Source organism: Geotrypetes seraphini, chromosome 1, assembly GCF_902459505.1.
Source record: "Geotrypetes seraphini chromosome 1, aGeoSer1.1, whole genome shotgun sequence".
In the NCBI taxonomy this organism is placed as follows: Eukaryota; Metazoa; Chordata; class Amphibia; order Gymnophiona; family Dermophiidae; genus Geotrypetes; species Geotrypetes seraphini.
The window spans coordinates 384011752-384039415 of NC_047084.1; the positions used below are offsets into that span (position 1 = coordinate 384011752).

Below are 27664 nucleotides of genomic sequence, written 5' to 3' on the forward strand. Positions count from 1 at the left end.
CAAATGTGCCTGCCTCACTTTCAAGATCCTACACGGTATTCTCCCTCCCTTCATTCCTCTTTCTTGGAACTCCTCTAACCCAATTCTGCCAGATCCACCCAAAAACTGAAACTTTTCTTTCCCTCTCTAAAAGGCGTTTCACTTGTAGGAAAACTAGGTTCTTCCCTCCCTTTCAGAATCACTCAGCTCTGGAACAACCTTACCTCAGGAATCTGAGCTCCCTCCAACTCTTCCGTAAACATCTGAAAACCTGGTTATTCTCAAAAATGTAACTCCTCCTCCCTCTCTGGTTATTCTAGTCCTCTAAATTTTCTCTTCATTTTGCCTCTTCCCTCCACTGGAGTTCATTTCTACCCTAACTCTTGTTAACTGTGTCGAATTTTACGAATGTAGAGATGATGCGGTATACAAACCTAAGGTTTAGATTAGATTAGGTCAATTGATATGGTTCAAAGAACATATATTTAACAGTATGGTAATCACAATACACTTACAAGGATGTCTCAAATAAAAAGTAGCTCCCAAGGATATAACCCCAGGTTTCAAAAGAAGAAATTCATGGCGGTACTTTTGCGTCTCCCTTGAAAGGTCTAGAAACATCTGTATTTTATGACCAAGAAAAACTTTTTGTCTATTTTTTAAAGTAAAGTTTTAACAACCATGCTTTATCTATTGGGAGAGCTACAGTTATAATCAATGTGGCTGGCAATGCTGTCTTTATCAGAAGTCTCTAATAATTCTGAGACATTTAACGGTTCTTGATCTAAAGATCTTTTTTGCTGTTGATTAGGCTTTTATCAGGTAAATAATACACACGTGAAAATGGTGGTAACGTTTCGTCTGAGACTTCTAAATATTTCCACTAAATATCTCTTAAGCATTTCCCTAGGGGTTACCATCGCAAGCCTAGGAAAATTAATCATCCTTAAATGATTACTACGAGAATTATTCTCGAGCATTTCAATTTTTTTCTCCAAATTAATAGTGTCCTTAACTAGAGTCTCTTGGATTTGTTTAGATGTGCGCATTTCCTGTTCAAATTTCTGAATGGATGAATTAGAGATTGGACTGTCTTCCTCCTACTGTAGCTCTGGTATAGAAACATAGAAATAGATGGCAGATAAGGGCCACGGCCCATCTAGTCTGCCCACCCCAATGACCTTCCCCTACCTTTCTCTGTGAATAGATCCCACGTGTCTATCCCATTTGGCCTTAAAATCAGGCACGCTGCTGGCCTCAATAACCTGAAGTGGAAGACTATTCCAACGATCAACCACCCTTTCAGTGAAAAAGAATTTCCTGGTGTCCCCGTGCAATTTCCCGCCATTGATTTTCCACGGATGCCCCCTTGTTGCCGCGGGACCCTTGAAAAAGAAGATATCTTCTTCCACCTCGATGCGGCCCGTGAAATACTCGAATGTCTCGATCATGTCATCCCTCTCTCTGCGTTCCTCGAGTAAGTACAGCCGTTCCTCGTACGGGAGATCCTTGAGTCCCGAGACCATCCGGGTGGCCAATCTCTGGACCGACTCCAATCTCAGCACATCTTTACGGTAATGCGGCCTCCAGAATTGCACTCAATTGCGGTCCTCCTTATCAATTGAGTTCTCTGCTAAGATATTGAGAGTCCTTTTTGATTCATCTCTTTCCTTTAAGGACTAAATAAATTCCTTGGTCATGAAAAGCTTCTTTAGTTTGCAAATGCTGAAAGAAGGTTAGACATCTTTTTCATCACCGTCATTTTTCTATCTTAGTTCAATCAATTATCATCTCGTCTTGATTACTGTAACGCTATCTACCTCGGCATTACAAAAATTTGACTTCATAGATTACAATTAATTCAGAATACTGCTGCGAAGCTGATCTTTGGAAAATGTAAATTTTACCATGTGACCCCTTTGCTTCAGAGTCTTCATTGGCTCCCAGTTTATTTTAGAATTCAATTTAAATGTGCTTGTATTCTTTTAAAATTCTACATGGTATCTTTAATCCTCTTATTCCTTTATTTTGGAATGTTTACCGATTCTCCTTTGCAAGAGGTATCCAACAATTTAAACTTTCCCTTCTAAAAAAGGGATTAAAGGAGTCAAGATCTTCAGTCAATCTTTGGTCTTTAAACTCTCTCAACTTTGGAATGATCGCCCCTTTTTTTTTTTTTTTTTTAAGGAGTTCCAGTTCATTTCAATTTTTCCGTAAATCTTTAAAAACTACTCTATTTGCCAAACATTTTGAAAATTAATTCTTTTGAAATTTTGCTATTATCTTCTATTTATCATTTGTAAATCATTCCGTTTATTTAATTGCTGTAAACCAAGTCGAGCCTTCTCAGAATGATGACTCGGTATACAAAGTTAAGCTTTAGTTTAGTTTAGACAGTCATGTCCTTTCTTAAATCTTTAAGCTCTTTGGTATGTTCCTTAACTTTTTCTTCAATATGTTGAAAATTGGAGGTTATGGTCTTCACAAAGCTAGCCATAAGGTCCCATAAAGAGTCTAGGGTTACCTCCGGTGGTTTAACTAAGAAAATTGAAGCTTGTAAAGTAGTTAAGTGCTCACAGTTCTGTAGAATTTCTTCGGGACTTGCCCTCTGTCCATTACCTTCCCGCAAAGATGAATTTGCCCCAGATATTTCCATTAGGGCTCCTTGAGTAAGATCCCCAGCCTCCAAGCTCTCCGCTCGATCTGTGCTTGCTTCTGGAGGAGAGAACACCAAGGGCTCCAGGGTTTTTCCACCCCTTGGAGAGCTGGTAGCCTGAGGTTGCGGGGGTGGCGCCCTTACATCGGGGCTAAGTGTTGTAACAGGCCCAAGAGGAACCGTTACAGGCTCGCCTCCCTGTGTCCTCAATGGGCTGCTATCCAATGCCGTCGAAACCTCCTGCATTCACCTCAGGAGTTCTTCGATATTGCCAAGACTAGGAACACCGGTGCGCTGCGAGGCGCCAGCAGTGCTCCGGCCTCTTCTCTTCGGCATAGCGGTAAGTAAATTACTTCTAGGAAAATTCCTTTCAATCAAAATGCTATCCTGATGCGAACCACTCAGCGCATCCAGCTAGCAGCAGTCATCTTGGATCAAGTCTGCCCAATAACACTATTTTTAGAGAGAAGCTAATCTTTCGTTAGGTTGATTTGATTTTTATGTATTTTTACTTTAATGGATTTGATTTTCTTTAAAACTGATTGGATATGTCTTTGTTTTAGATTGATTTTTATTATTGATGTTTTATTGGAAACCGCAGAGAATTCTGGATCATGCAGTATATAAACGTTTTTTAAACATAAGAACATAAGCAGTGCCTCCGCCGGGTCAGACCATAGGTCCATCCTGCCCAGCAGTCCGCTCCCGCGGCGGCCCGAACAGGTCACGGCCTGTCTGAGTCACCAGAAGGGGCCCCCTTGCCACCTTGGTTTCCCATTGAGTCCTATCTTCCCAACGAGTCAGCAAGTGCTTAAAGAGCCCCCCTGAAAAAGGGAAGTACAGTAGCAGATTTGGGATAAGATTACATGATGTGGTTAAATTGTTCTAAATAAACATGGTTTAAGTTGTTGTAATTAATGTAAAGATGCAGACCAAAATAAGTTATATGAATGTACTTTTCTGTTATGATTGTGTTGCTTCTTCATTATTTTATTTCTTTGACTGAGCCTCTGCTTGAAATACTGTTAGCTAAGAAATCACTTCAATCCCACCATTAAGATACATAGAAGATAGTGGTCAGCATCCCATGACGTCGTATTTTGAAATCCCTGTTAATTGTTGCTTGTGCTCTTTTAATTTCAGCTCTAGGAAAAGAAGTCAGCTCTGTGAAAAAAAATCAGAGTCCAACTTTATGATGGATACGGAGGCTCTTCTCTTACAAAATTCAGAACAAGACATCAAAGAACAAATTGTAAATGTTAGCTCAGGAAAGTATTATGTCTGTGGCTATTGTGCTGCTTTTACCAATATAGTCATTACTTTTCCTGTCCAAAAAGCACTGTTTCGCCAACAGCTTTATGGGGTCAGAACCAGAGATGCCATTCATCAGTTGCAGAGAGATGGAATTCGAAATTTGTACCGTGGTATCCTTCCTCCGTTGATGCAAAAGACCACAACACTGGCCTTGATGTTTGGCTTGTATGAAGATTTCTCAAGCCTTCTGCTTAGGCACACCAGTGCTCCTGAGCTTATGACTCGTAGTGTGGCAGCTGTGCTGGCAGGGACCACAGAAGCTCTGCTTACACCTTTTGAGCGAGTACAGACTCTGCTACAGGACTACAAACACCACAGCAAATTTACAAACACTTTCCAAGCTTTTAAGGTACTGAGAAACTATGGATTCAAAGAATACTATAGGGGCTTAGTACCAATTTTGTTCCGAAATGGACCCAGTAATGTTCTCTTCTTTGGTCTACGAGGACCTATCAAACAGTGTCTTCCTGAAGCCAAAACACATAGTGCTGATTTAGTCAATGATTTTATCTGCGGAGGGCTGTTGGGCTCCATGTTAAGCTTCTTTTTTTACCCAGTAAATGTGGTGAAGGCTCGCATGCAGTCCCAGATTGGTGGAGACTTTCAGTCTTTTGGGAGAGTGTTTATGATTATCTGGATAGAACGCGATAAAAAACTGACACATCTTTTTAGAGGTGCTCATCTCAACTACCATCGCTCCATTCTTTCTTGGGGCATCATCAATGCAATGTATGAGCTCCTGTTAAAGTTGTTATGAAAGAGGTTGAGATTATGCTGATAATTCACTGGGTACAAGGACTAGAGAATATCACTTTTTTTCCTTGCATACTGACAAGAAATGATTTTCCTGGTATCTTTTTAGCTGCAAAACTTGTCAGTTTTACCAATTATATATAAACACTATGAGGGATTTTTAAATCTAGAAGAACCTTTTAATGGAAGACATATTTGTTCTACTGAAATAATGCAACATTTTTGAGCAACTGTTGCTGCAGACATTTAGACAAAAAGGTCTGAAGTACTGTATCTGGCTGTACTTTGCACTTGTCAGGCTTATTCTTGGGATTCTAAGCTATGCACTATCTGACTGGGTTTAGTGTGATCTGATAACTCCAAAGTAATTTAAAGAAAAAACAAATTTGGATGTTGTTTCCTAGAGTAGCAGAAGATTTTTTTTAAAAAATGTTTTTATTTATACAGATTTGGTAGGAGTTTAAGGGGGAAAACAAAGTTTGGAATGGTGGGAGTGGGTTTGCTATAAAAGTATGAGGGAAACTTCAATAATAGACAAGTGTAAACCACATTATCAAAATGGAATTGATCAAATAAGACCATTTCCCGATTCATATTTAACTATAGTAGAGAATTTTGTTCATATGTCAGAAAGAAGGTATGTTAAATTTTGGATATGTCAAAATAACTCTTCTAACTTCCTAATTTGAAATGGTGATAGGCATTTTCTTCTCTGATATGATTACTATTTTTGAATCAGTTTTGAGCTCTCTTCAATTTCTTTTCAGGGATATAGAATTTGGAAAAGTTTAAACTTCTAATATTTATAACTAGTCTTTAAGCCCGTTACATTAATGGGTGCTAGAATAGATGTGTGTGTCTGTCTTTCTTTGTTTTTTTCTCTCTCTCCTTGGCCACTTTCTGTCTGTCTTTCTTTCTTTCTGTCTGTCTCTCTTTTCTCGGCTGTCCACCACCACCCCTTCCCTGCTCCCCCTGTCCAGCAGCAGCCCTTCTCCCTTCCTTTTACCTTCCCCTTGTCCAGCAGCACCCCTTTCATGATCCTGCTGTCCAGTAGTACCTCTTCTCCTTTCCCTGCTCCCCTTGTCCAGCATCCGCTAGCCCGGGCAGCCTCGGGGCTTTTGCTAGGCCGGCCCACCTCGCATTATCGAAGTGGGCCAGCCTAGCAAATGCCCCGCGGCTGCTGCATTTGCTGGTCCGGGGGTGAGAAGAGGCATAGCGGCAGCACAGGAGTCAAACCGCCACCGCCTCTCAAATCTCTGCACGTGCCACAAGCTGTCGCGAGCTGCCCCACACGCCGCAAATCGAATTCGGCACGGAAGCACACAGCACAGTGGCAGGGATCACAAAACCCTAAGCACGCATGCTTTAATTGCTAATCTATACCTTTATAAAGGGGAAAAATTCATATTGTGAGTGGTGTTTTGAGCCCTCCACAATTGGGTCCATTTCTAAGGTAGTCTGTAGATATTTCTGACTGCCAAATACCCAGGATTGGTTTGTATTGATAAATAATAAGCTGGTAAAATGTCAAAATATACTAGGGAAGCAAAAGTTTGGTGACCATATGACAGGCAAACCACAGATAGTAAATAAGATAAGGTCCCTTTAGTAGTACTTTTTAGGCATTTTCCCTTAAAATATAATGAGCACTGTAGTATAGATGTACCTATTGCATAAAGTCCTAAGCAAGTGATGACAGAAAGTAGGCATGTACATGCATATGTGTTTGCATAATATGTGCACATACACATGTCTATATTCTAGCTATGTGCTATTCTGTAAAATGGTTCCTAATTGCAACGGTGTGCCGTTTGAAGGTGGATAGAGCCATGGATGGGGTGTTCAGTTTTTGCAGTCTAGACGCAAATATTTGCAACAGCTCTGGACATGCCTAAAATATATTCACATATATGTGTATTTTCTTGTTCAGAATTCCTTTCTTCATGGAGTAAAGTAGCTTTTTGCTTTTGTTTCCATCAAATTAGTTTATAACAATATGAAAGTCTCCAGGCTTTGCATATACAGTACATTTCTCAGGTGTGTCAGACATGCGGATATGAGCTGCACAGAACTTCCCTGTGGGCCGCATCATAGTATCTAATACTCATTTTAAATTTAAAGCTGGTTAATTACATAATATAAATTTGGGTCCTAAGTAATTGTAAGAGGGTGAATATTTTAGTGCAGCCCATTGATGAATAAACATGCTGCTGCCATAGCAACACATTATTAGGCATTTGACATATGTAGTTGAGGGGCGTTGGCAGATAAAATTCTTAAAACGTTTGATAATCATTTCTAGCGCAATAGGCACATCATTCTTGAACCTGTGGGCTGTGTCTCTCTGATCATGAGATCTTGTGTAGACAGCCTTATTTACAATTTTTCTGCTCTGCCTCTCCCCCATTCTGTATTGTGCTGTATCCTTCAGTTTTTCTCTCTGCATTCAAGATGGTAGAAGCCTGTCAGTTCAGTTTGCATTTATTTTACTTTTGATTTGGGTTTTCATCCAGTCATGAGGCTTTATAGTGCTACAGAGGATCCCGGTATTAACAGGGCATCTCTGATTACGAGGAGACATAGATTCTAAAGGCAGAGGTCTGTGGCTAGCAGGCAACCTGCTCTGCAAGGCACCTGCCTAGCCAGTCTACACTAATAGTTTGAGAGCTCAGGGATCGTTCTCTTGGGAGCAAAGTCTTGCTCCAGGTTTTATCTGCTAGGAGTTTGAGTGCAGGCTGAGTGGCCCCTGTGGCAGTTTTTACACTTGGATTGGATGCCGATTGCATTTTCTTCTCTGGCTGCGCCAGTACCGATAAGAGTCTCAGTCTTAAAGGTAGACTAAGGAGCAGTCTGTAGAAAAAAGCTTTCAGGTATTTGCAGCTTGTCTGAGGCGGAAATCTTCACTTGTCTCTGTTTGCAGTTTCAGCTTAAGCAGTTTCCAGCACCAGCATGGCACAGTTAGTATAGGTTATTGCAGCCTAAGGGGAGACAAGGGATCCCTAAGTCATTTTTGAGGGTCCTTGGGGCTTGTGGTCAGGTTTCCCACCTCCAGAATCCCCGTCCCCAAGTGTTTTTATTTTGGTATTTAGTTCCCAAGGGCCATTTAGCACCCAGAATTGCTGCCACCACGGCCATCTTGCGTTTTCCAGTTTTAGTTTTAAAGCCTCTACCTCAGAACCCCTCAGATTCCCTCAGAATAGGGGTAGATGGACTTCTCAGCCGGAGATATTTCAGTTATCCTAGGACAAGCAGGCAGCATATTCTCACATGCGAAATGTAAGGACAGTGAAAAGCGCACCAGCACTTTAAGAATTAATAAGCTTTTAGATTGCCTGCACCGCACAAGTTCCTTCCTGCCCAACGAGGGCTTGCAGTACTTCAGTGGGTTTTGTCTTATATTTGGGTCAGTACCCACCCACCACTAGGGAATTGAAAGGTACACAGAGTAGGTGGGAGGGAAGTAAAAGTTGTCATAGTCGGCCGGGACAGGAGGCCTATCTACATATCCCCATTTTTCCCAGATCACAGGAAGTTGTTGGAGTTCCACAAGCTGGAGCAGTACTTCGGTTCTCAGCACTGCCATTTGGTCTGGCAATGGCGCCGCACAAATTCACCAAGGTGATGGTGGTGATGTCAGCACACCTACGCAAAGCGGGGATACAGGTGTACTTTAACCTGGACAATTGGCTGATAAGAGCCTTGTACAGGTCAGAAGGAAGGAAAATTGTAGATCGAGTAGTCTAGCTCCTGCGGAGTCTGGGATATAAACTTCTGAAAGAGTTGCCTAGAACCGACACAATCACTGGAGTACCTGGGCAACTGATTCAGTATGGGAGAGAACAAAGTATTTCTCCCGTAAACACACAGAATGAAACTCTTGCACCAAATTTTGGAGATTACCTGCAGGTGCTTAGGTCGATGGTGTCATATTGTCCCTTGGATGAAGGCGCATTTATGCATTCTTCAGGATGTGTTGGTCTCCCACAAACGGATTCGCTGCAGATGCTTCATGCTTGGACAAGAGAAGCACATTGGAGCCGCAGTATCTCCCGATAAATGCCGCTTCGCCTCTCCAAATGGATGAAATTGATGATGGATGCCAGCCTTTAAAGCTGGGGAGCTCATTGTGAGGGTCATCTGGTGCAAGGCCATGGTCCCCTCACAAAGGAGGTAGTCAATTGAGAGCTTTATGCTTGGCACTTCTAGCACTAGGAACTCGCTGAAGGACAAAGCAATTTGGGTTTTCTCAGACAATGCAACAGCAAGAGGCACTAAGAGTGCACCCCTACGATTGGAAACCAGATGTTGTTTCAGTGGCCGGAAGCCCATCTGTTGGCTCTCTCGACAGTACATGTAGCAGGAGTGGAGAATGTGCAAGCTAGCTTTCTCAGCCATCATACTCTAGATCTCGGAGAATGGTCCCCCTCAGAGAAGCCATTCAAAAGCACTGTAATTCACTGAGGTTGTCCAATGTTCAATTTGATGGTGTTGGTCACCAACAGGAAAGCTGCTCAGTTTTTCAGTCACAGATCCAAGCCGGAAAGCGCTGGCCTGGAAGCACTGGTGCAGCCATAGTCATTTGCCACGGACAGGGCTATTGTATGTGTTTCCCCTGTGACCAATGATAGGAAGAGTTCTCCGGCAAATAATTTTTTTTGCCCTAGAGGATCCAGAGTGCTTTGGTCTTACAGCATGGCTCTTGAATATGCAGTCTTAGTGTACGAAGGCTATTCGGTGGTAGTCATTGCCACTCTTTTAAGGTCAAAAAAGCAATCCAACTCTGGCAGCCTATACAAAGGCATGGAAGTGTTTTCAGGACTGGTGTGCCCAAAAGAGTGCAGACCTGATCACAGCTCCAATTTCCAAAGTGCTAGTGTTCCTCCAGGAAGGACTCAAAAAGGGTCTTGCAGTCTGCTCCCTCAAAGTCCAGACAGTGAGTCTTTCATGTTTCAGAGCTCAGTCTAGTAAAAGGACATTAGCATCTCATTCAGATGTGGCCAGATTCTTAAAGGGAGCATTACATCTGTGCCTTCTGGTGCGTCAGCCCTTACCAATGTGGGATCATAGTCTCGTTTTGCAGGCCCTCTCTAGGGTCCCATTGGAGACTGCGCCTTTAATGGATATGACAGTTAAAACAGCATTTTTCATAGTGATTGCTTCTGCGAGAAGGGTGTCACAGCTGCAGACCTTACCCTGCAGAGAGCCCTTTCTCAAATTTTCAGAGGTGGGTATTTTCCTGTGGACAATCCCTGCTTTCTTGCCAAAGATAGTTTTGAGTTTTCACGTAAACTAGGACTTACAGTTGCCTGCCTTCACATCTACGGTGTCAAAGATTGTTTGATGTCCAGAGAGTGTGCTCTTCCCTCAGCTACAGAAGCATCCATTTCCAGATGATTCGCATTGCAATTTCTTCAACATACACGAGGGTAAATCAAAATGTAAAGGCAAAACACATTTAACAGCTTTAATTGAACATATAACTTTTCCACATAGTTCCCATTTGTTGTATGCCTTCATTCTAGGGCTAACCATCTGCTTTGATACAAACTGAAGGGACACAATAGAGGCCAGAATGGGGGGAGGCGGAGCAGAAAAAAAATGTAAATTAGGTTCACTACACAAGATTTCGTGATCAGGACAACCCACAGGTTCAAGAATGATATGCCTATTTACTAGAAAGATGATCAACAAGGTAAGTACCAAATTTTCCCTTGTTTGTTTGCCAATTTGCTTAATATCACTTTTTTCCTACAGACCTGGAAATCTGACATCTAGAATTAATTCTACTATCGGCACTATTGTCTAAAGGAGCTAGTGCTTTTTATATGCACTATTACATTTTTATTTACATATTAAAGGATATTCCAAAGATATTTAATGTAGAAGACAATGGGGCTCATTTTCAAAGCACTTACACACAAAGAGGAGCATTTTCAAAACATAGGCCTATATCCGATTTGGACATATGGTACCAGACGTCCAAAGTCAGCAGTAAGAAAATGCCTATTTTCGAAAGGCAAACCACCATACGTCTTGAAATAATATATTTTTATAATCCTCTATCTGGACATCCAGGCCATTAGGACATCTATCTTTATACCAAATTTTCAACCAAAATTTCATCCAAATCCCAAACAGTCAGAACAAGGCCATTTGGATATAGGAGTGGCCAATCTTGTAATAGACTGGCCACCCAGACATGGCAACAGAGCAGTGGGGCACCTTAGAAGGCACTGCTGTGAACTTCACAAAACAGGTGCCAGATAAATATCTCACCAGAACTCCCTTAAAGGTTATGGTGAGCCCCCCCAAAAAAACCCACTATACCTACCTGTTTACAACCCGAATAGCTCTTATGGCTGCAGGTGGCACCTATATGGCAGTAGAGTAGGGTTTTGGGGCTCACATTTTCCACCATGAATATAGTGGTTAAAGTGACTTATGGGACTTGCTACTCCTTTCTAGGTTCACTAGCCCAGTGTTTTTCAACCTTTTTTGGGCAAAGGCGCACTTGTTTCATGAAAAAAATCACGAGGCACACCACCATTAGAAAATGTTAAAAAATTTAACTCTGTGCCTATATTGACAATATATAAAGTAATTCTCTTGAATAGGAATCAAATAAACACAAAGAAAGTATTTTATAATTACTTTATTATGAAATATTAAGTAAACAGAATAGTGAAAAATTATAAAATACTTTATTCAGTGCGAAACCTGGGCCTGTTTGGCTGAACACAAAGCTGATATTCTGGCTGGAATCGAAGAAAGACACACACGTAGCTCTTCGTCAACAGCTCTCAGTCTGTCTCTGGTTTTTATAGCATACAAAAATAGACAAATATACCCTCCATCCTTTTTATTAAACCACAATAGCAGTTTTTAGCGCAGGGAGCTGCGCTGAATGCCCAGCGCTGCTCTTGACGCTCATAGGCTCCCTGCGCTAAAAACCACTATTGCGGTTTAGTAAAAGGTGACCATATTGTAAAATATAGACAGCAGATATAAATTCAGAACCGTGCATAGTAAGTGAAGGGAAGTTTTCATCTCTGGGAATTTACCCAGTTAACTATTAAGTTATTTGGGCAAATTCCTTTGAAAACTGTGGTAATACTGCCTCCACTTTGCTAAATTTAAAATAAAATCATTTTTCCTACCTTGTCTGGTGATTTCTGGTTGCACTTTCTTCTTCTGACTGTGCATCCAATCTTTCTTCCCTTCTATCAGCCTGTATGCTTTCTCTCCTCCACACCTCATTCCCTCCCCCAACTTTTTCTTCCTCTCTCCCTGACCTTTCTTTCTTTTTTTCTGTTTCTCTTCTTTCCTTCTGTTTCCCTGCCTGCCCCCTTTCTTTCTTTCTCCCTGCCGTTCCCCAAGCCACTGCCGCTGCCATCGGGGAACAGGCCCCACCAATGGATAACAGGCCCCAAAGCCGATGCCGACGCATGCTCTCCCTGACGTCAATTCTGCAATCGGAGAGGAAGTTCCGCCCAGCCAGGCAGCGATTGGCTGGCCCGAACTTCCTCTCCGACTGCAGAATTGACGTCGGGGAGAAGAAGACTTATCGACTCGATAGATTAGATCGCCAAGACAAAGTGAGTCCTGGGTGATTGACTCACTTTGCCTTGGCGAGCTACTGGCGCCCCTGCCTCGGGCCCCCTGTCAGCTCCGGGCCCCTGAATGCAGGACTGGTAGTACTGCCCTGATGGCGGCCCTGTGGCACACCAGGCAACATCTCGCGGCACACTAGTGTGCCGCGGAACAGCGGTTGAAAAATACTGCACTAGCCCACCCACCAGGCTACTTAAGACACTTGTATGCAGCTCAGCTAGACTTTTCTATACCAGGTGCTGATGTTCTGGAAACAGGTATGTACGTTTGTATTCTGATCTTTGTGGGTGTGAGGGGGTCCATGAGCACTGCGGGAGTGTGGGTGTCTTACTGGATACATGCAGTGGTCATCTTGTCAGTTTGGGCACCTTTGTGGCACTTAGACCCTTCTGAATCAGGTCTAGTTCCAAACATATAAGTTCTGTCCAGGATGTCTTTCAAAATGTTTATTGCTGCAAGATGTCCATATCTATAACCCACCCTTGAGACTGCCCAAAGCCTGCCCATAACACGCCTCCACCATGTCCATCTCATGCTGTGAATGTACAGAAGCTGGAACACCTCGCTAGACTTACAAAGACAGTTTTGATTATCGGCACTTGGACGTTCTAATCGCCAGGATGCCAAGTGCTGATTTAGGATGCTTTATGGACGTCTACAGTATGTGTGTTGATTATGGGCCTCATAGTACCATAGGTTTCTAGGGTACTTTGTGTGTCTAAATTCTTTGAATATGAGCCCCGATATGTTTCACAATGTTTGCCAATGTTAATATTCTACATGTTTGATTTATATGGGTTAAGCAGAAAGAGTTTGTAGGATAGTAATAATTTGTTTTTGATGAGTACAAGCAGTCCTTTAGAAGCAGGGTCTCTAGGATTATAGTAAGCATACTGTTATTAAACGTAATGAGAAGGAAAGTGCCTGCATTGGAAATAAGTGGAAACAAAAAATAAAAACAAGAATATGAACAGTAAAAATTGGATCTTTGGTTAAAAATTCTATTGCAGAATTATTGTTTTGGTTTTGAGGACTATGCAAGGATTCTTAGTTGCATAAGAATTTGGGTTCATGAAGGTTCTTTATAACCATCAAGTCCTGGAGGTCAAAGAGGTTTGAAAATGGAGATAATTTAATGGTGTGGAAAACATTCTATTAATACACCTCGATGTACAACTAGACCAGGTCCCACATTGAATATTGTACAAGGATTTCCCCCCATTATTTACCCAAGAAAATATTTATTAAATCTTATTCACACTCATGTTAAAAATAAAGTATTTTTTAAATTTGCTTTGTGAAGTTCAGTTAGGCCAGCCCAAATCTCTTTGCAGAATGAGAAAAAAAGACAGTCCAAATATCTCCCGAACATTCATCCATTTACTTGACTAATAATTTGGCAGAATAGAGAGGCTGTATAAATAAATTGCTGCTCATCTCTCACTGTAGTAAGATTAGGGGGATTTGAAACTGAAAAGAGAAATAGGAATGCCTTGTAAAAAATGTTCATTGTTCTTCCTAAAAATGCATTAAATTAGGAGGGTTTTTTCACTGATCGAAATCACATGTACTTTGAATATGCAAGAACATTTACCTGCTAAATAGATCTGTAATCGAGAGTAAGAAACCAAAATGTCCTGATTGCATGTCTCCATAAGCCCTCGACACAGTACTTGGTGGGAGCTTTTTCTTTTTTCAGTAAGAATAGCAACGAGTCATTTATGGGTCCAGTAACTTACACAACAGGATAGTACAGTTTTGCCCCTTTATTTTAGAATAGCTCATATTGGCAGCGGAGTCATCTGCAGACTGTAGTTTAAGTCTTTGCCACAGATTTTCTTTTGGATTCAGGTCTGGGCTTTGAGTGGACCATTGAGAAAATACACTTTCTTCTTACTGAGCCACTCCATTGCTGCTTTTCCTTTGTGCTTAGAGGTCATTGTCCTACTGAAAGGTGAATCTTCTCCCTAGTCCCATGTCTTTTTCTTCAGGATGCACCTTTACTTTGTACCATCCATCTTTCCTTATAATACTGCTACCACTGTGTTTTGAGTGTAAGGATGGTTTTAGCAAGGTGATGTTCTGTTTGTTATATGCTACAAGTTCCATTTTAGTCTCTTCCAATCCACCACTACTACTTATTTCTGTAATGCCAGTAGATGTACCCAGCACTGTAGACAAACACATAAGAGTCGTCGTTGCTCAACAGACCTTACAATCTATTTAAGACAGACAAATAAGGAATTATGGGGTTTCATTTATTATGAAAATGATTAACATCACATGGGTAGTGAACAGGTGAATAAAGGCTGTGTTGAGATATGATGGAGCACAGGGCAGTAAGTGACCCAAATCGTTGCCTGCAGGCTATACCTACTTTAACTTAAGGCAGGCATGGGAGCCCAAGGCAATGGAAGCCTGCTTCCTGATCAGATCACAGAACTTCCCATGTGTGTGCAATATTCCCTAAGTGTGCGTTTGTTAACACTGTCTAGCATATCGGCAATGGCTTTCTTATTTTATTTCCTCCCTTTCCAGTATAGGCCATATTAAGAACATAACAATGGCCATATTGGATCAAACCAAAGGTCAGTCTAACCCAATGTTCTGTTTCAGTGACCAACCCAAGTCACAAATACCTAGCAGGTTCTCAGAAAGAAGCAAGATTCAGTGAACCTTCAGGGGTAAAGCAGTGGGTTTCCTCAGATCTACAGTAATAATTTTTTTTAACTCATCTACACTAACTGCTTTTACTACGTCCTCTGGCTTTGAGTTCCAGAACTTTAAAGGCACTTTCAGTTAGCAGCCTAACTAGTTGCTTTTTATGGAATCGGGGCCTAAATGTACAGGACTGACGTGAGGATTTTATAACCCAAGCATATATTTCATGACTGTACCCAAATTCCCCATTTCCCCACTCCAGAACTACGCTTGGTTTGCATGCATGCACACCTGCTTGTCATAATATAACATAAAAATTTATTGATATACTGCAGTATCTTAGGAATTCTATGCGGTTTACAAAAGAAAATTGAAACAGTGACTAGAAACAAGTGACCTAGAAATTACAACATTTTCTTAAATGAGTAGGTTTTCAATAATTTATTGAACTGCTGGTAAGAGACAGAGCTACCTAATAGATTTACACATTCATAGGGATCCTTTTACAAAGTCACAGTAGCGATTTCCCCCTTGGCAAATGCAACGAAGCCCATTCATTTCCTATGGGCTTTGGTGCATTTGCAGTGGAGGAATTGCTAATGTGGCTTTGTCAAAAGGGGCCCATAGCCTTTTACAAGGCGCATAGATACTAAAAACTGTAATAAAATTACCTCCTTAATCATTTAAAACCAGTAAATTAAAAATAAAATTTAAAAATGATGTACAATATTAATTGATCAGCCTAAACTCTAGCACAATCCATCTCCAAGAGTGAAAAAATATTTAGTAAAAGTGAGTTAAATGTTTTTGGAGCCAGGAAATGTCTTGCTTTTTAATTACCATAAAAACAATCCCTCAAAATGAAGGGGGGGGGTTATTTCATTTTGGGGTTTTTTTTTTGCCCCTTTTCTTTTACTCTCCAGCACACTGTTCCCTTTTTCTCCTCCCTGCAAGCATCTTCAGGGATAAGGGCATCCCATTTGTGTGGTGGTGGTTTTTAGCCTTGATCATCTCTTCAGCTTCCTGCAGCACAGCCACTATTCATTCCTTGATTCCTCTCCTGCGTTTTGTAGGCAGCCCTGTATCAAGAAACTAGAACAGTGTTTTTCAACCATTTTTGTACCTATCGACCAGCAGAAATGGAGGAATTGTTTTGCGGACCGGCAGTTGAGAAGTCCTGGTGTGGACTCAGGTGCTGCTACTGGACAACCAAGGGAGACGGGGGTGGGTGGGGGGGGGAAGGAGTGACTTTTCCTATTAGGAGGCTACTCCTCAGCATACCTGGGGGCTCAGGAAGTTGCATCTCGCACTCTGTCTTGATGCTCCGGTTCCATGCTGCGTGTTGCAGCAGCGGGACCGTCATTCCTTTTGGCTGGGTCTGGGAGCGGGGAAACCTTCCGGGAAAGACTGAGAGGAGAGCACAGGCCAGGGAGGCGGTGGCTTTTTGTGCATGCACAGCGGATGCCTTCGGGCAGCATGGTCGGCGGACTCGCTGCGTGGCACCCGCTTTGCATGCCTCCAGCTCCCCAGTGACCTTTCAGCCACTGCACCAGGTTGCTGCCTGGAGGTGTTGGAGGACAGCTGCACTGGTGTGTTTGCCTAGTTAGTCCATGAGGCATTTTCAGTGAGCCACCTTTTTAACTTGGTGCTTGTGGGGGACGTTGGTCCTTCGTGGACTGGTGGGAGATTTTTGTGGACCGGCGGTTGAAGAACACTGGACTAGAACACCATGCAGGTCCCATTGTAGAGGATGAGGCACCGTGTTTCCCTGAAAATAAGACCCCAAAAATAAGCCCTAGTATGATTTTCGGGGTAAGTCTTAATACAAGCCCTACCCCTGAAAATAAGCCCTAGTCGTGGGCAGCTGCGCTACCCCCTCCAACCGATCCCTACCAACCGCAATCATGAATACCTTGCTGCAGAGGAGAGTCGGGCCAGCAGCACTCACAGGCTGCTTCGCAGCCTTCTCGCTGGGGCCTTCTGTGTACTGATGACATTGCAATGTCAGAGGGTATGCTTCTGGATGAGGTGTGGGATACGCGAGGAGCCGCTGCATGTGGCTCCGTGCACATTACGGCTGTGAGGAGGAGGAGGAGCTGGCTACAAGATAACACTGGGGGCATCGAACCGTGGGCCACATAAAATGACCAGGCGGGCTGGATTTGGACCATGGGCCTTGAGTTTGACACCTGTAATCTAAAGGAAGAAGCTATTAAGCTGAGGTAGAATATCACATTTTGCTACAACTTGATTTACCATGAGAGTCGCTAACCTGCAATAACTCATTAGCAAGACTTAGTAGTTCTTAATAAATGAATAATTCAGCATGCTTTCAACATCACAAGCTGCATTATTTTTCTCACTGGGAACATTGGGCCTGTAATATGTGGCTTGATGTTCCAGGGAGTCTTCCTATAGGGGCTGGTGCATAAAAGAATGTACTCTTAGAACTACCACTGTAGTTCCAGGTACCAGTAATGGTAGTGGTGAGGCAGAAGCAATTCCCAGTTACTCCTTCCTACTAGGTTGACAGGTTCACAATGGTGCTAATTGACCCCTAGCAGAGACCATATAACAGGGCAAGCCAATGTAATTTTGAACCCAGCAGCCTAGATACCAGGAGTTGCAGAGGTAGGTCCTTTAAGAGGGCTCTATGGAGTATCAAGCTGCATGCCAACAGCTCAAAGGTGGCAGTGTTTTGTTTTGTTTTCTCGTGAGTAACACAGCTTACCAAGTCTAACCCAAGCTGTATTATTCAATTTGCTTGCTTGGCATCTCTACTTAAATGTATTGCCAAGTTTCCAAGGCGGCTTACAATCTAAGGCAATATTAGATGTATTAAATGTATTGTGTTAAATGGATGTGCATTATGGTAAAAAAAAATAAGGCATAGTTTTGTTGTTTAACCTGTTAAGTGGCAAAATATCATGTTGTTGTTTTAATGCACATTACACTCCCTCCTTATTTGCGGTTTCGGCACCTGCTGTTTTGACTATTTGCAGGTTTTTTTGTGCCGAGACCCCCCACTTCCCCCCTAGTGAATCAACCTTACCTGGTGGTCTAGCGGTGACACAGGGCATGAATGATCTTCCTACACTCCTGCCCTGTGCAGAGCCGTCATCAAAAATGGCTGCTGTGAGTTCCCATGGTCTCAGACTACAACGGGGAACTCACGGCAGCCATTTTTGATGACGGCTCTACACGGGGCAGGAGTGTAGGAAGTGGGTGGGTCAGAGTCGGCCCAAAAGTTATTTGTGAATTTTCAATATTTATGGGCCGGCTCTGCCCCTAACCACTGTGAATACGGAGGGGGGAGTGTAGTACCTACTCCTCTACAGTGGGTTTGTGAACAGAGCAGCAAATTAAATGGGCTTCTGGAATTCACTAGTACCGTACATACTCGAATATAAACCAACCTGAATATAAACCGAGGTAACCTTCCCCCCCCCCCAAAAAAAAAAGGAGAAAAAAAGGATGGCTTGAATATAAACGGGGGATTAAGTGCAGTGCCATGCCTTGCCTTGCAATGCCAGGCTCTACACCCTGTACCCCCTCCCTGCTCTGCCGGGCTTTGCCTCCAGCCCCTTTCACTTCCTTCCCTGCCCGTCTCTACACCCAGCCCCACTCCCTCCCTGCCAGGTTCTGTACCCTATCTCTCCTCCCTCCCGATGACTTGCAGTTCTCATCTTCATACATGCCTTAGTAACATCTAAGCTAGACTACTGCAGTTCTTTTGCTTAAACAGTGCAAAACACTGCCATTAAACTCCTCCATGGTCACAAGAAATGTGACCACATAACCCCTCTTTTCTTACTGAACATTGACTCCCTGTGGCCTACAAGATTCTTTATAAGTTTTCCCATCAAATCCATTCTTCTGGCCATCCCTCCTTCCTAACTAGCTTGCTTGGACCCTACTCTCCTCCCCCTCCCCTTAGAGAACTTTTAATTCTTCTAAAAGCATCTCACTATCCCAGCTTTCCATCAAGTTCATTTAGATACCATGAGGACATCTTGTTTTGGCGCGTTGTCCCTTTGTTCCTACCTTTTGGAATAATCTGTTTTGGACTTGAAGTTTCTGAAAACAAATTTAAGCCCTTGTTGGAAACTTTTTGCTTTTCTACTACTTTTCAAACTTTGATCACTGAATAGTCCTCAACTGGTAACAAATTCAGCTGGGTTGCATCTCTGCACAGTGTTGAGAGTTGTTGAACCCCATCACCACCACCTTAGCCAACTCTCCTGGATAATATTGCAAACTTCCCCCCTCCTTGTTCATAGTTACACCAGCTCTCACTTTTTTGTGGATGTTTGTTCTCTAAAGATGATTCCATATTCCCTTTATTTTATTAATTTTATAAACTGCTTAGATTTTCCTAGATATATAGGCAGTATATCAACAATTGAAACTGAACTTGACTTTGTATATATTGTATCGATTACATTGACATTAGAAGCCATGCACTCAGCCATCAGCATGTGGCTTTCATGCAAGCTTTTCTGCATTACTTAGTCCACTAGATATAGTGACAGCCTTTGGCCAGGGACCTTTTGGAGCCCTGCACAAAGAGGAAAAGTAATAAGACAATCTGGCTAGCAGCCACAATGTTTTAAGGGCAAGCCAAAAATATTTTCCTTTTTAATATTATGCTATGTCTATTTTTATATGTTGCTTTTGTCTATTTCAAAGAATTTTTCATTTTTGCTTTTTTATTTTAGTTTATAATTTCTGATTGGTTTCTATTGCTTCTTTTTTGTCCTTTTGGTTGTTTCTCTCCCTCCTGTCATCCTCCCCTCACTCACCCTTTCCCAAGTCTTTCAGCCTGCCTAATGCAAAAAAAGCATGTTCTTCCAAACTAGAGCCAGCATTTAGGCCATTTGTTGTTTGGGAGCAGTCTGCCCTTGACCATGTCATCATGGACCCTATGTCTAGCTACTAGTTGTAAGATGATTGTGGCTTTCTCTCTTCTCCAGGGATTGATACTGTGAACAGTCTTTGCTGCATGGTACTCATAGACCTGTCATTGGACCAACCCAGAGAATTCAGATTGCAAACTAGATAAAAAGTATTTTCTGACCCTTTTGCTCCCTCCTTAACAAGAATTATATTTATCTACATATAAGAGTGATTGCCTATGATGTAAATTTGTTCTCTGTCTTGGTATCTGAATGTGAGGCAAGTGTCTTAGATGCCTCTTTCATTTGTTTCATTAGTAATTTTTTTTCTATTGTATGCATGGCTAAAAGAACCTTTGCTAAATGCAGTGAATTAGCTAAAAGGTTTGCTTACTATTGATGTTTATGATAGCTAGGCTTTATTTGGAATCCCAAAGTTAATAGTATTAGTTGTTTTCATTCAATTGTTTTTGACATATTATTTGAGATACCCACTTCCTGTTCAGCTGCACGATATAGGCATCATTGCTGTTGCAGATAAATTATAGTCTGAACCCTCATGACTGTATTATACAAGCTGCATACATATCAAGCACAGCCTTTTTTATCAGTTATTTGAACTTTTAGTTAATACTTTTTCTGTAACTGAGGTTTTATATACTTTATCTTCCTGTCATATACTCTTAAATGTTTATCTATAGATGTGCAGAGTGACCTCTCTGAATCACAGGAGAGTATTAGAAGGGACTCGGTACAAAGATTTCCACTTTTGGTGACTGCAATGTTTACAAATTGTTTAACTATTTCTGGTAGAACAGAGTATATGGGACATAAATTATCTGTTATCAAGAGAGGTGTGCCTTTATTATGTTAAAGGCAAAAACAGACAAGAAGCTAAAATAAATCTGTTCTTTTCTCTGAATATATTTTTCTAATTTCAGTGTTACCTTTCTCTTTCCAAATATGGTAAAAGTAATTGGTGATAGGATCGAAGGGAGTCCTTTTACTTACTGTAGTAAAAATAGACCATAATGCACCTTTACATGGGTCTTTCTGGCTTGCTAAGGCCATTTTTACCACAGCCATAAAAATTCCCTTTTTTCCCATTAATGGCCATGCATGGTGGGGGGGAGGGGTAATTCCCCTGAAGCAGTTGGCTTGACTGGTGAAACAGGATGTCTTGTTGGGTTGCATCTGAAAGGTGACTGATCCTTAGGCAGCAGTTGGAAGATTTTTTCATTGTGAAAAGCCTAGATATACAGAACCAGATCAGATAAGTCCCCTTATGTCAGTGGTCTCAAACTCGCGGCCCGCCAGGTACTATTTTGTGGCCCATGGTCTGTACTATTGCTGTCTGTACTAGTGCTACCTGCTACTTACAGCATCCTCCAGCTTCCCTCCTGGACTTCCCACTCTTACCTTCAGCTATTACTGCAGTCTGCAGAGAGGAACGCCGGTGCTATAGCGTTTCTTGCAGGCTGCCATCGTCCTCAGCAGCACGTTCCCTCTGCCATGATCCTGCTCCTGTTGTCAGAGGAGGGGCGGGACCGCAGCAAAGGGAACATGCTGCGGAGGCCGATAGCAGCCTACAAGGGAGGCCAGGGGGAAACTGGAGGATGCTACAAAGAAGGGCGAATATGCAGGCCTTTGGGGGGGTGTAGATTTATAAACTATAAAGAGTTTTACCTCATGCAAAATTGTCATTTCTTTAATAGGACATTAACTATTTTTTCTGCGACCCTCCCAAATACCTACAAATCCAAAATGTGGCCTTGCAGAGGGTTTGAGTTTGAGACCACTGCCTTATGTGCACCTTTAACCTGACAGTGAGTGTGTCAGCTATGCTGCAAGATTTATGATGAACTGGTTGGAGGGTTTTTTTTTATGCCTGTGACTGACTTTATAGCATTGTGGATTGACTGCCACTTTACTCTGAGGCTTTTTTCTCCATCCAGATTGTAGTTGCAACAGTAGCTGCTATCTGCTCACTCTATGGTTCTCCTTTGCCAACAGTATTCTATTTAGTTATCATGCACTAATGTTGCCATTAGAGCACTCAATAGAAAAAAAAATTTTGTTGGACCATCTGAGGTAAATTCTCATTGTAGTTTACTCAATACTTCAATGAGGCTGATTTTCCCCTAACTTTCTTCATTATACTCCTCCCTCCTTATTCACTGATTTGGCACCCCGTGGTTTCGACTAATCATGGTTTTTGGGGCGGGGACCCCCCTAGTAAATCATCCTTGGGGGGTCTAGCAGTGATGCGGGGCAGGAGCGATCTTCCTACACTCCTGCCCCGTGCAGATCCGTCATCAAAAATGGCTGCTGTGAGTTCCCGTGGTCTCATGAGACTACAACAGGAACTCACGGCAGCCATTTTCGATTACGGCTCTGTACGGGGCAGGAGTGTAGGAAGATCGCTCCTGCCCCGTGTCACCGCTAGACCCCCAGGTAAGGTCTGGGACGCAGAAGGGAGGCGGGGGTGGGTCAGAGTCAGACCAAAAGTTATTTGTGAATTTCCCATATTCGCGGGCCAGCTCTGCCCCTAACCCCTGCGAATGAGGAGGGAGGAGTGTAGTTGTTTTTATACATGTATCTTCACCATTGCATATTTCTTTGAATCTTCTAAATTCATTCAATATATATCATCATATAACTTTTATACACCCCCCCATTTTACAAAACAGCATGGTTTTTGGTACCGGCCGCAGTGGTAACAGCTCCAATGCTCATAGATTTCCTATGAGTGTCAGAGCTGTTACTACCATGGCCGGTACTAAAACCCGTGTTACTGTTTTGTAAAATGTGGGGATATTCACATCTGAAAACTGAGTAGTAAGGGAATAGTGTTGCCAACATGAAATCATGTTTTGCCGCTGCTATATCAGGGCTGAACCCCCCTGCTGACAAACAAAATTCTGTCAAAAATACACTGACTAAAAATTGCTTACAATAAACAGCACAAAACCTTTTGATGTCCATATCTTTTATGAGTAATATCTTCTCCGTGTTAATTTCAAAACATGAACCACAGCATCATTTATGACCTAATGACATCACAAACGTGATCTGTATATCCAATTAAGACAAGAGACCTATACCAATCTCTTTATTCAACTCCCATGGCAACGACTATTCCCCTACTACTCAATATTCAGATAAGTGAATATAAAAGTTAAATATATTGAATAAATTTAGAAGATTCAAAGAACTATGTAATGGTGAAGATACATGAATAAAAACGACTGTTGAAGAAAGTTAGGTGAAAATCAGCCTCAGTGAAGTATTAAGTAAACTATAATAAGAATTCACCTTTGACGGTCCAACTAATTTTTTTTTTTTTTTCTATTTAGTGGGCTTGGAGATATATAAGTATTTGGGGTTACTAGGTGTGACATCCCTATTAAATTTTTTTTCCTGTGTATTGGCAATGCACTGTCCTTTTTTTTTTTTTTGGTTACCATGTGAGGTGGTAAGTTCCTGTGTTATCTGTGCGCATCTACGTTACCACAACACTAGCTGGCTAGCACAGGAATGCCCACTCTCTAAGCCTGACATGTGCCCTCAAAAACATTAAGAAAATTATCTGCAAGACACTTGATGTATTCCATGGTTTTCCATTTTTTTGTTGCTTCAGGCAGCTTTGTAAAAGGACCCCTAAATCTTGAAAATAGATTTCCATTTACTTAAAATATTTATCAGATAATTATAAAATGCCATATTTTCTTGTTTGATGGTAGCTCAGAAATATAATTTTGTTTTAAATAATGAATGCATTTAAGAAGTTTTTATAAATTTATGCTTTGCAAATAATGTTGTTTTTGTTCCTTGTACTTTTTTGGTTTGAGTTGGTTGTTTGAACTCTAGTAATTGCCAGACTGCATATCAAATTATTTTTGCTTTAAAATACCATAAGCATGTGTTACTCTTGTGCTTTGCCACTTTAAATATGCAGTCAACTGAAGCTGTTTAACTACTTGAATCATTGTAATCAAATGCTTTCAAATGAAATTTGTGCAATATTGTTTAGTTCTAGTTAAATGTTTTCACATTTTTGCTTTACAAATACTGTTCAGTTCTTATTTACTTTTACTCTGATTTTGTAATATCCAGCAAGATAAAAATGTTTTTTGACTATCTCAGGTACCGCTCTCTCTCCTCCCTACGGAGTCATCCACCCACACACTCCAGTACAATTCCTGGTCCTTTTCTACAGAAGAAGCTGAACAGCACTCCACACTTATATCCAATATCCACCAAATAAACCATGATAGTTAACCATGAGTGTCTTTTTCACTGATGATTTTTTTTTTCCTTGGTTTGGGGTTTGTTTGCTTTTTTTTTTTTTAATAACACATTGATAAATTCCTTGGAAAAACAGGAACAGAAAATGAAGATCCTTGGACATATAGTAGCTCAAACATAAAAAAAAACCAAGCAGTAACAACACATACAACAGATTGTCCTGTGTACCCAGATTTGTGGTGTTTATTTTTGCTGTTATTCAGTCTTTACAGAGTACTTGGTGATAAGTATGTTTCTATAAACAGTTATGTTGTAAGCTAATAATAATAATAACTTTATTCTTCTATACCGCCATAGTCGAATGACTTCTAGGTGATTCACATCAAAAAAAGCTGGACAATCAGCGAATTACATTCCAAGGAATAAAGTTGGAAACTCTACATCTGGGATCACAGCTCTAAATGCTATAAATTGTTCAATGAACTAATAAATAAACATTTGAATATAATATTGTGTAAAGTGCTCAGACCCAACTTAGTTCAATGTTATCACTTAACTGTGGTTGCCAGTGGGACCATCATCACTATCTTTACAGTCCCTTGCCTCCCTGAGTTACTGTTCAAACACTCTTATATAATGTAGCTTATCTGAAGTTGTTGATTACTCGGCAACCACGGACTGGATCGATGAAAGTGCTTGTGCTCAATATGTGTTCATTTTTTTAAATCGATTAAGTGTCAGACTGGAAAACCGAGCCCCTCGACTTGAGTTTTGTGGCCTTCAGGAGGGGGTCTCTGATAAATACTATAAAATAATAAAATAAAGTGAATAAATCTCCAAACCATGTCAATTAGGTCAGTCTAACCTTATCTTATCCTGTCTTTACAAATCATATAAACTACAAAGTAAATTTCTAAACTTCAATTGTAACATACCTTCTCTCGGCTAAAGCTAACCCGGAAGGAACCCAGACTGGGCCATGAGTGAGCCTGAAACCATGGCCGCCCACTTTAAATCCTTACCTTTACTAGAATTCTGTGTGATGTGAATCGCGTCATCTCATTACCATAAACTAATGTACCTGGACCCAAAAGGATTTATAATTGAAACCAGTCTATTTCAGCATTTAAACCCTGCAGGGCTAATGTATTCCAGTTAAAAATAAATTTGTGTTCTCTGATAACAAATTTGTTAAATCTGAAAAATCACAAGTTTGGAAGAGGACCGTGTATCTGAAGGTGACAGTAGTATGACCCATTTCCAACCAATGGGAAACTATTGGAGCCGTAACCCGGCTTCTACGGATATTTGTTCGGTGATACACACCTTAATCTTTCTAACAGTGTGGAAAATATATTTGCCATAAGGGCAAACCACACAGTACACGACCCCAATGGAGTCGCAGTCTGTTCCTATGGTAAGAAAAAACGCTTACCTCCATTTCGGGGAACGGTCACGTAATCCTGTTGCAGAACATATTGACATTACATTTACCACACATGGAATGGGGAACACCCCTCCTACTCACCTGCTGGAATTGCTTATGTTTCAAAAGTTCACTTAAATTACGGGACCTTGAAAATGCGAATTTAGGACATTGAGTGAATACTTGATGGAGTACTGACCAATGTTTTTGTATGATTCTTTTTATGAAATAACTATTTGTTGTATATGGTAATACACATGTCAGGTGATCATTCGATCTTTGGGGGTGAGAATGTATTAACCAATGACGCTGACAGTTTTTGGCCCTCTTCCAAGCTCTTTTCACTACTCGCCCCGGATACCCCCTTTTCCGGAACTTATTGCTCATAACAATAGGGTAGATGATCGAAATCCCCTTCATCGGAGCAAATTCTCCATAAACGGAGGAATTGGCTCGTGGGGATACTGTTTCTTAAGGTTTTAGGGTGAAGACTATGGTATTGAAGTAACACATTTCTATCAGAGGGTTTCCTAAGTAGGGTGGTGGAGAAGCTACTCCCGGTCTTAAATATGGTAATATCCAAAAAAGAAATTTGGTATTTATCCTTAAAACTAGTAAATTTGATATTACTATCTTGATTGCTAATTTCCTCCAAAAATAATTTTAGCTCAGCCTCATCACCATCCCACACAAAAAAAATATCGTCGATAAATCGTCTCCAGAATTTAATGTGGTGAAAGTAGCTTGATGTATACACAAACCTCTCTTCAAAAGTTGTCATGTATAGACATGCCAAAGTGGGAGCTACTGTTGCTCCCATCGTGACTCCCTTGGTCTGTAAGAATAACCTGTTCTCAAATTTAAAATAGTTGTTGTTAATCACAATTTCTGCTAAATGATTCACCATGGTTTGTTTAGCTATGGATATTTTCAAATACTTACAGTATTCACAGACCATGGAAGTCACGGCGCTCTGAGGGACGTTTGTGTATAGAGCCACCACATCTGCAGTTACCATTATCGCATCCTCCGATATCTTCATTTCCAACACAGTCCATAATTTGGAGAAAATATTATATTGGCCACACTGTTAGAAAGATTAAGGTGCATATCACTGAACACCTGAGTAATATCCGTAGAAGCCGGGTTGCGGCTCCAATAATTTCCCATTGGTTGGAAATGGTGATTAGTTACATTATCACAGAATATTCATATATACTGTATATCCCTAGAAGCTGAACAAATAAGCTTATAACATAACATAAAATCACATTTGTATACCGCAAAACCTTGCAGTGCTATGTGGTTTAACAAACTAAGAAGACTGAACAATCTCATAAGAATAGACTTACTGGGTTAGACCAATGGTCCATCAAGCCCAGTAGCCCGTTCTCACAGTGGTCAATCCAGGTCACTAGTACCTGGCCAAAACCCAAGGAGTAGCAATATTCTATGCTATCGATACAGGGCAAGCAGTGGCTTCCCCCATGTCTCTCAATAACAGACTATGGACTTTTTCTCCAGGAACTTGTCCAAATCTTTCTTAAAACCAGCTACGCTACCCTCTCTTACCACATCCTCTGGCAACACATTCCAGAGCTTAACTATTCTCTGAGTGAAAAAAATTTCCTCCTATTGGTTTAAAAAGTATTTCCCTGTTATTGTATTGTATTCACTCCTAATTCTTTAATCTTGGATCTAATTTTGAGGACTAGTGTGGGATTAAGTTGAAGATCTTATTACTTTTTATGTAGTTCTGGTTTATTTTCAAGTTTGGAAATAATTAATGATATGTTTTCTTGATCGCACTTTTCTGTACAAGATTATATGCTTGTTAAATAATTTGAAAAATTTATAAATAAATTAAAAAAAAGTATTTCCCCTAGTCATTAACAAGTCAATTGTCCAGGAATTTTGCAAATAAACTTGATTTTAACAATTTTCTAAAATGCATATAAGATAAAGAGATAATAGCCTGTGAAACTCTTTATCCCAACTAGCTGCTTGGTAATCTTTGTAAAAAAAAAATCTCTTCTATGAACAACCACGAGCAGAAGGGAAAACAAACAATGCAGTGACTCGCAATGAGCAATTGGGATTGATCAACTAAATAATTGGGTG

The 27664-nt window shown here is 41.1% G+C and overlaps 1 protein-coding gene across 5 annotated transcripts in view; it reads left to right on the forward strand.

The window, feature by feature from the left end:
• The window catches only part of SLC25A51 (solute carrier family 25 member 51), a 67891-nt gene extending 40917 nt beyond the window's left edge, over window positions 1-26974 (forward strand). For 4 of the 5 annotated variants that reach the window (XM_033916385.1, XM_033916372.1, XM_033916394.1 and 1 more), the window contains exon 3: window positions 3779-5800. In XM_033916385.1, the coding sequence (XP_033772276.1) occupies window positions 3828-4706 (879 nt within the window). In that variant the 5' untranslated portion in view covers window positions 3779-3827 and the 3' untranslated portion in view covers window positions 4707-5800. Of the gene's footprint in view, window positions 1-3778; window positions 5801-24015 lie in introns of those variants that run through there. The other variant, XR_004536638.1, reaches the window with a different exon arrangement.
• Window positions 26975-27664: the final 690 nt, after the last annotated feature.